At 38.1% G+C, this 10,000-nt stretch overlaps 1 protein-coding gene across 2 annotated transcripts in view; it reads left to right on the forward strand.

Annotated features, from left to right (window-relative positions):
• Positions 1-10,000, forward strand: part of LOC138045853 (uncharacterized) — a 217,939-nt gene that overhangs the window by 113,641 nt on the left and 94,298 nt on the right. The window contains exons 5-6 of one of the 2 annotated variants that reach the window (XM_068892486.1): positions 3,210-3,341; positions 4,304-4,453. The exons of the other annotated variant lie outside the window; for it this stretch is intronic. Coding sequence (XP_068748587.1) covers positions 3,210-3,341; positions 4,304-4,453 — 282 coding nt within the window. The remainder of the gene's footprint in view (positions 1-3,209; positions 3,342-4,303; positions 4,454-10,000) is intronic. 2 annotated transcript variants of the gene reach the window in all.

Genomic DNA, 10,000 nt, shown 5'->3' on the forward strand with positions numbered 1-10,000 from the left:
GAAACTTAATAAGTTGCTTTCCTTTCCTTTTTTCCCTCAAAATTCCCAAAAAGTAGAATGAAACATTTCAATAACCACTTAAAACTGTTGAACAACATAAAAGAAATACTGCAAGAGAAGCACGGATGGACATAAATATACAAGATTGAAACGGATTACATTTGGGTAATCTTGAAAAAAGTCGACCCCATGTTTTTCAAAATGATGACAAATAGCCTCGATAAAGGTCATTTTTTCCCAGAATCATCTCGTTTGTGATGTAACGATAATTTTATCGATAAGGAAATTGTACATTAGCAATTTTCGACTTTTTAACTCGTGATTAACTAAAGATTTTCCCGAAACACCCTAAAATAACGTGACATAGCCACTTAAGTGAAATAGTCTACAAAAAGACTAACTGCAAATTACTCTGACGAACGTTTTCCTGCATGTTATGCTTGTCTAAAGTTGAGCTAAGCAAAAGTTGATTCCACACACTAGGGAAGGACTGAACATGTTGTTTCCGCTTTATAATTTCTCTTCTTTTCAGTCTAATCTGATGACAGGTCGTCTTTTTTTGGTTTACGTTTGCAGCAAAATGGTATCGCAAAAGCCGGGAGTTACGTTGTAGCACTTTTATTTCGCGGGGTTTAATTTTTGCGGATATACTTGATCCGCAAAAATAAGTTCAAGCAGAAAAAACACCAGCAAAATTAAGAACCGCAAAAATTTACTCCCGTTAATGTAACTAAAAGTGGCTTTTAATCCACATACAGTGGGGTCAAAAGATCGTTTATTTTGATATTTGCATTGAGAAAAAGCATTTGGACCTTGCTATAAACAAAACGAAACGATAAAAGGTTAAGACAATACTTTTCCAGTCTCTAAAGCATAAGAAACGAACTCAAAGCAGTCAATCAAAAAAGGTCAGGTCAACCATTTCCAAGGCCTCCAAGATGCCACATTTTTTCCACGTTCTCGGTGATTCAAGGGTTGTTTCACACCAAAAAGCAATAGAAGTTGAAAATAGTCTTACTACTTGAAAAGAAAACCTGAAAAATTAGTTCCCAGCGGAAATTTCAGTTCGAATTCGCGCCGCAAAATGAAAGTCCCTCAAAATCTTCATGCTACATGGTAAGAGTAAAAGGCAAGCCAAAAGACCAACGAATAAAAAATGACACAGTTTTTTTTTATATAAAACTCTGAATTTCGAATTCTCAGCAAGAGATTAATGACAATCGATCGTAAAAACACAAGAATTTCTGGGGAAGGACACGATGTTCTGTCAGAAAGAAGAAATTAATCACGCGCTTGGCAACCACAAAGGTGCACGTGATCACCTTGTGTCAAAGTTCGTGTATACAATGAATGAGAAATGTTATATCGTTCGTCGCTTTTAGAGTTAAACAACGTACTTTTCAGCCAAGAAACTACGTTTTTCGTTTTTTTTTATTTTGTTGTAATATTTAACTGAGAGCGTCGCACCGGTATTGCGAGGTCACGGGTTCAAACCCCGTTGAAGTCCTGAAATTTTCAGGCTTCTCTACGCAATTGTAAAAATTGCGTTCATAACTGCGAAGATCATAGCTTCACTTGATTTCATATCCGCAGTTCATATGATTCATTTCATATACCATTTCATCATTGATTCATTCCTTACGGGACCATTAGAACCCACAAATGACCAGCTCCCAAAGAAGATGATAGCTTCACTTGATTTCATATCCGCAGTTCATATGATTCATTTCATATACCATTTCATCAAAAAATGGACAATAAGCTTTCTTTCAAGTAATTCTTGACAAACAGGAATTAGTCAAATTTTAAATTGCTTTTTACTAGAGGACTGTGCAGAGTTGAGTACAAGTAAATAGAATCATAAATAGCCAGAAAATTGTAAACACAGACTACTCAAGGTGTTCGATTCCGTCTCTGGTATCCAACTCGAAAAAGTTACCAGAGGATTTACCGTTTGGTTTCAGTGTTGTACACAACAGCACAGTGAATAAAATATTAACCAGAACTCGACGAAGAGGTAAATCAGCGACTAAATTTTCTGTGGTGTGTGGCAATGTTTATTTAAGGCTTTTATGCAATTTTTAGACAGAATATTAAATTACCTAAAAATATATATTCCACTTAAAGGTCGTTAAAAAGCATTATTTTTGGGGGTTCATTTGGATGAAAAGTGTCACAAAAACCTTTTCCAGCGTAAAATTTATTAAAACAAACAAAATATTTGCTACTAGCGGCAAAAAAGGCTTCCTATTTTAATTGCGTGCGTGCAAACAAGAAACAACAGCAATTAAATAAATTTCAGTCTCACAGTTCAGGAGCTTAAAACCCTTTTCGGAAGAACCTTGACCGTGAGTAATGAACCACAAAGAGACAACAAGCTTTCTTTCAAATAATTCTTCACTGTCATATTTCCACCTTTTTTTACCTGAAGACTTGCAGTGTTGAGGACAAAATAAATGTAAATTGCCAGACAACTGAGATACAACTTCAGTAGACAATATGATGCATTCAATGCGTTCGATTCCTTTTAAACCCATACAGAATTTGCCATTTGGTTTCAGTCTTGTATATAACACCACAGTTAGCCAAATAACATTAGAAACAAAGCTCACTTGATGATATTCAACGGCGAAAGAGGCAATTGTTGGCGAAGACCATTACTCGTCACTTTGAAGTTTCCAGATATTTATTTTTCAACGCCTGTCTTGCTTATCCGATTGACTTTCCATTATTGAGCTCCATAAGGGAATAATTTTTTAAAGATCCACTTAAACGCCATTCGCGTTACAATGACTTTCGATGCGATTGCGTGTTAAGTTGAACATTCTACCGTGTCCACCGAATGAAATCTATCCATTTCTAGTACCCCCTAAAACTTACCCAACATACGCGCAGAAGAATCTACACACAAAGACACTACTCAGCATGGGAGAAACAGGAAAAACTTTCATGACACGGGAAAAAATACGGAGAGATGAAACGCTGATTCCGACTGGGTTTGGCAACCGAGTAACAAGCTGTATCACTGTTTTAGGATCTCCATTGGCCTTAGGTATCTTTTAGAGCTTTAAAGAGGATTAAAATAGCGTCCCAGAAACCACTTCTTAGGACCTTTCCTGTCCTTTTAAGTAATTTGATACTTGCAAGAAGTTATATGACAATAGGAAAGACCATCAAACTAATACACTATTTCTCAACGTTTTTTACAGATAGTGATGAATGTTTTCCAAACAAGGGAGGTTGTGAACAAGATTGTATTAACAGAAAAGGAGAAACTAAACCCTTGTGCGCGTGCAAACGCGGCTATCTGAAAGATCCTGATAATGAGAAGAAATGTATTGGTAAGAATACAGCGATCCAGATAACAGTTTTTTTTCTGTATCATCACGTTTCCCGATTCTTCTTGATCTCTTGAGGAACCGGTAAGCAGAGGAAGCCAAAGTTATCGCGGGTCACGTTACACCCTTATTGTGTGCATGCTCAAGTGTGCAAGAAATGTTTTGTACTATTGGTGTTCATTGCAGTATCATTGTAGTATGGACAGAGAGCATTTATAGTTTTTTTAGTGTACGCTGAAAACTCTTGTTGCGTTTTTAGAGTGAAAACACTGGCTCTGAACTTTTCGGAGTGGGCGAGGCAAGTAGGGTGAACTAAACTGTCAACTGTTGTTTGTCCAAATCATTTAATGACTTCTAATCCCAGCAAAGTAATGAAAAGTTTCCTCTTTTAAAGCTTGGATCAATTGTATAGATTGCGATTTTGAGACGCTAATACCACATTATATTGCCGGCTAGTTGGGAAAAAATAAGTATGTTCTCGTACTGGACAGATTCGCGAAGCAACGAAGTCAAATACGCCAAAATATTTTCTACCAACGCCGCCAATATGAGGTATTGGCGTCTAAAAATCGCGAATAGTTTTTTATCGCGACCCATCCATAACACGACTCAGCCAGATATTCAATTCGATTTTCAACAGTCATGGTTAGCATCAAGGTCAACGGTTACTTTAATAATTTAAAACTTTGTGGAAATTGAATATATCATTTGTTGTAAAGATTTCCATTCATATCGGCATCTTTCAATAACTATAATCGAAGGTGAAATGAATTTGTAGCGATGCGAGTGAATTTCGGACGTCCCATGTCAATGACTCGATGTCAAATTTTTTACCCTGTAATAGGCATGGAAAGTGAGACGACAATAGCGCGTTATAGTGGCGTCTCTCTCGCAAGAAGGGCTATATGTTATCTCGAAATTTTGTGCTAGTCACTATAATAAAACCAAATTTATTCCCATTTTAGAAATAAACGAATGCAAAGAAGAAAACGTATGCACTTGCAGCAATCTTGTGCAAGGTAACCCTTGTCAAGTCAAATGCATTAATAAACCTGGAGGATTTTCCTGCTCATGTGGTGAGGGCTATCATCTCCGACACAGAACAGTCTGTACAGGTAAGGATAAATGAAGGGAGACGACTATTCGAGTACATTATGATGTTCTTTCACGTTGGATATGATAATTCAATGAAAGCAAGGAACTACCTTGGTCAGGATAAATGAATGCAGGGATAAATGAACGGAGACGAATATTCTGGCCAACTGTTTCCTACATTGTGATGTTCTTCACGTCCACCTCCGTCGCAGAGCGTACTAAAATCCCGGCTGTAACAATCGGGGTTTTTTATTACCGTGTGCGACGCAGGCTAAGTTCACGTTGGAACAGGAACTAAAGCAAGCAACTACTTTGGTTAGTCAGAAATGAAATGTATTTTAAGTACCGAAACATCTCAAACCGAAGGGTAAAGGACAGAAGAAAACATTGACTGCTAAATTAAATTTATCTGGAATTCGCCCCAAATACCCATTCACAAACACATGAGATAAAGCGGTTCGCCCGAACCAATGAGATTTATAGCTACCTAGCACGTTAAGCACTTTTGCGCGGTTTACTGAATATGCGGCAAAAGCAGATCTTAACAATTGTTATTGAAATCCAAAAAGAAAAATTGGGGATAACCACTGTTTTTTTCGAAGGTAATTAATCAACAATGTTTGTAAAAAGCTTTAAAATACAAGTAATGTATGGCATTCTTTTCCATATTGAAGCTTAATTAATTATCTCTGAAAAATGCATGGTTACCCCCAATTTTTTTTGGATACCAAGAACGCTTGCTAAGTTCTGCTTTTTCTGCATAGTTTTGATCCGAGCAAAAATATCCCTGTATTAATAAGCTCCACCCATGGGAAATCCGAGTATCTCGAGATGCTCAGAACGTATGTGCAATGACAATAGTAGGCACTGTCCTTAACCACAGGCAATTCTTACTGAATGAATAATTTTCAGCCCCACAAAGAGTGACTGATCGTCGCAGTTGAAAGCAACTTATTAAGCAGCTGCAAACGAAGAAGTCCTGGCTTAAGCAGGACTCGAACCCTTGGTCGAGCAACCGTGCTGCACTGCGCTCCCATCCGAACTATTTTCAAATAGAAGAAGTACCTTGCTTATCGACTACGGACATACTAATCATTGCACTTTGGAACCTACCAAGACTTGAGTTACATATTACGATACAGTCGAACTTCCGGTTGCGACCACCTCTCCTCAGCGGCCACTTTTTCAAAATACCAAAAGTTTCCAAGTAAAATCACCATATTTGGAACCTCTTGTAAGCGATCACCTCTCATAAGCGACCGCGACCACGTTTAGAGCTACTAGTTTGAAACTTTCTTTTGTTTTTAACCCCCCGTAAGCAACCACTTGACATGTAGAGAAGCGGAAATTGGATAGTAAAGAGTCGTAAAATTATTGCATTCCTGGCTAGTACGAGAGAGGGAAAATTAGTTCTCAATGGGAAGAACCGGATTTTTCTGGAACATTTGAAATATAAAGAAAAAATGCACATACACTGTGTCACTCTTAAAAAAGAGAAGACCTCAAATGTCTTAAATCGAAGTACAGTGCTGATTCGGCGTGGTCAACAATCATTCCCTTGTCAGTCCAAGCTTGATTCTTGACTACTCGGGCTTCCATAGGAAGCCAGAGTCTAAAAATGCAGTTTTCGTGGTCGCCGTCTTTCTTCGTCTGTACCCTAAAAGTGGCTAAACATACCAGGCGTCCTTAACGGAGACCGTGGAAACTGAGGACGAGAATCGCAATAGCGTTGAGTGTTTGTAAAAGAAACTATGGAAGACATCATGGAAAGGATGATTCCTTCCACGCTCATATTCCAAACAAATTTACGCACCATTCGTGGTAGGCCCACTCTAAAAAATGTGGAGCTGTTTTGGAACCGGTCGGTCGACGAATTCGATAGTCAAACTGACGATGAAAACTTTGAATATGTTTAACAAAGTTGCTTAGTAAAGGTCCTTCTGTTTGTCCAGTCCCACGTGACGTTAATAGAGTTAAATTACTAGAGGATACACCGTATTAGAGCTACCACGTTTTTTTACAATCAATCTGACTCTGATGTAGCAGATAATGAATCTTTGTTTCCTAAAGTTAAGAAAGTGTCATCGTGGAAAGCCCCAGTTTCTAAATTCCCGGAGGTTTAGTTGTTTCTCGAATCGGTAAAGAACGATTTATTTAATCCTAGCAATTTTTCCATTGTTCCTGACAATCTCACAGCAGACGAGAGAAGGGCCCTTTCAAAACTTAAAACATTAGATCAACAAGTCATCAAAATTCAGGATAAAGGATCTAAATTTGTGATCCTTGACCAAACAGAATATTCTGATAAAATGCTTGGCCAGCTAGAAAACCCACCCCATTATGAAACATTAGATTCGGATCCTAGCATCAATTCCGTTCACAGCATCAGTAAGTGGAGCAATAAGTGGCTACTCGGGGGACAAATCGATAAGGACATCGCTAACTGGGTTGTTAACAACAAACCTAAACCGGGCAAAGCCTTCGGCACAATTAAGACACATAAAGAAGGGAACCCTTTACGGTTAATTACATCTTGTTGCGGGACAGCTATTGAAAATCTTTCAGCCATTCCCCAAAGGTACTCTTCTCGTTTCTTGGGACGTTGTCTTGATGTTTCCAAACATCGATAACGACTTGGGAATTAAAGCTGTTACCGATGCTCTCAATTCGCGTGAAATTCAGGTCCCATCCACTCCATGTATTGTTGAAGCTGTCAAGATCTGTCTTGAACACAACAATTCCAACTTTCAGGGCAAACATTTCCTACAAATTCATGGAACTGCTATAGGCCCGAAAAATGCTTGTAGTTACGCTGATTTAGCAATGGGAGTTATTGACCAAAAGGCTAGGTCCGGTACAATCAAACCCATATTTCGATCTATGGACGCAAGGTGCTTAACGCTTTATATCCCACCATAAAATTTACTGTAGTATCATCTGAAACCTCTCTCAACGTTTTAGATCTCACACTTTCATTGGTTGACGGGTATATTCAAACGGATGTATATTCAAAACCTACTGACCATCATATGTACTTATTACGTAACAGTGCTCACCCAAGGCATTGTACTAAGGCAATCCCATTTGGAGTTGCCACCCGGATTCGCAGAAACTGTTCAACCATTGAAAAATTTGACCAACGTAGTGATGAATACCAGACATATCTCGTTGAGAGAGGTTATAATCCAGCGGAAGTCAATAAGCAATTTTTAAGGGCAAAAGATCTACCCAGGGAGGACTTACTCGCCTCGAAACCGAAAGACAAAAAAATCGTCTTTCCTCCGGTAGTGGCCTGTACAGGCCGTTTTTACTCCATTAGACAGGATGTACATTGTAGGTCGAAGAACGTCATCTATTTAGTCACCCTCATCTACCAAGCATCAGCCAGTCTACCAGTCACCCTCATCTACCAAACATCAGCAAAATCATCAAATCATTTAGTCATCTTATTTATGAAGCGCCATTGCTATCCCAGATTTTCCCAAAGGGGTCAATTATTCCTTCTTATCGAAGACCCAAAAACATAAAAGAGATTCTAGCAAGGCCTAAAAAAATCCATTATAGCAATAATACTCCCGTAGGATGTTTTAAATGTAAGAACAAATGTGATCTATGCAAACATTATCTTGTTGAAAATAAGATCTTTCACAGCGCCTGTACAGGCCGTTTTTACTCCATTAGACAGGATGTACATTGTAGGTCGAAGAACGTCATCTATTTAGTCACCTGTAAAACATTCAAGATTAAATACGTAGGTTCAACATCGAATGAATTCAAGGTCAGATTTCGGAATCACAAATCCGCTATGTTGACTAACAAGGCCACGTGTGAATTGACCGTCCATTTCAATAGAAAAGAACATCACATGTCTGACTTTGAGTTCATTGTCATTGAAAAAATTGTTAATGACACTACTGATGATATGGATAAGGTTTTACTCACAAGAGAGGCCTTTTGGTGCGCACAGTTATGCACTCTCCAACCTTACGGCTTGAACAAAAGATCCGAGTTTAATTCCAAAAATAGAATAAGGTTTAATTAATCATTCACTGGAGTAATTGTGCAACCAGTTGAGCTTTTTTTCAGTTACGCTGTGCAGATCGGCATTCTCACAGGCCCTGTTCAGGGATTCTATTACTTTTTAGAGCCCCTGGGCGGGGTTCTGTTGTTTTTAGTACTGGCGTGGTTCCAGAGGCTTTCTCTTGGGATCTTGTTTTGCGCTCATCATATGGCCACCTGATTGCATGATTTAAAAAGTCCTGTTGTTTATTTTAAATTATTAGTTTCGATGCCTGGTGATTCACGCCTTTTTCGGAATAGAGCTAACTATTTCTTATCTCACTTATTGTCCACTTAATGAATTCCAACCGCACATATTACATGACATATTATTGTGATTTTTTATAATTTTTTTGTAATTTTAAACATTTTACACCTTTTGGTTCATGGTTTTGTATAAATAGCGCAAGTTCAGTTGTACCAGGTATTTTTAGTTTTTAGTTTTTAGCGTGTACTGAAGAAGCCCGAAGGGCGAAACGTTTACACGAGATTAAAATATACTAGACCTGTGAGAAGTTCGCCAGCGACTAATTTTTTCATTCTCCCTATATATCTAAATATATATATATCTAATATATATATATATATATATATATATATATATATATATATATATATCTTATATATATGTTGTATATATATCTAAATATATATATACAACATATATATAAGATGGCTAGTCAGATAGTCAGATCGTTTGTTGATTCGATTACTTTATATATATATATATATATATATCTGACTGGATTTACAAAAAGCTACCCATTGATGCTGTAACTTAGCACCTTCAGATGCACAACAAAGTTCTCTCTACTGACAGCTATGATTGCAGCTAGGATCAAACCTTACCCCCTCCTGGACAATGCAACTTCTCGAGTTTACACGTGTCTAATTATTATTTTACTGGTCCTTGCATGGGGATCCCTGTGGCACCTGAGAGGTCAAGGTAAGACATTTCCTGACTTCCTGACTTAAATTTTGATCAAGTCCTATATAAGAGAATTAGCTTCTTGGTCATTCCTAAGTCATAGGCGATCAATTTCTGCCAAGTAGTGTCACAGAAATACTGACAAGTTATTTGATTTAAACCAAGGCACAAACTCTAACTCAGGGTATAATCAACCCCCCCTAAACTAACTTTGCCTTGCTCTTATAGGTGCAAACTAACATTTAAATCATAGCTTAGACACTCTAGAGTTTGCACAGGCATGTGTTGACGGAGCCCCCCCTGGTTCAAAGACCGCGCCAAGAGGTTGAATACGGGCTTCGCCCGCATTCAACCGAAAATTTAAGCAGCCACCTTCTTCAAAAATCAGTCAGATATATATATATATATATATAATTAATTAATTTGAGTGAACAAATAGCGACAGCGAACTACTAGCAAAACCATTGAATGAAAAACATATTGCCGTGAGTGGGAATCGAGCCCGCGTCCCCCTGGTTACTAGTCGGGTGTGCTAACCACTGCACCATCACGACAACCCTGCTGGAAACAGAGCAATCGA

This window comes from Montipora capricornis, chromosome 4 (genome assembly GCF_036669925.1).
Source record: "Montipora capricornis isolate CH-2021 chromosome 4, ASM3666992v2, whole genome shotgun sequence".
In the NCBI taxonomy this organism is placed as follows: domain Eukaryota; kingdom Metazoa; phylum Cnidaria; class Anthozoa; order Scleractinia; family Acroporidae; genus Montipora; species Montipora capricornis.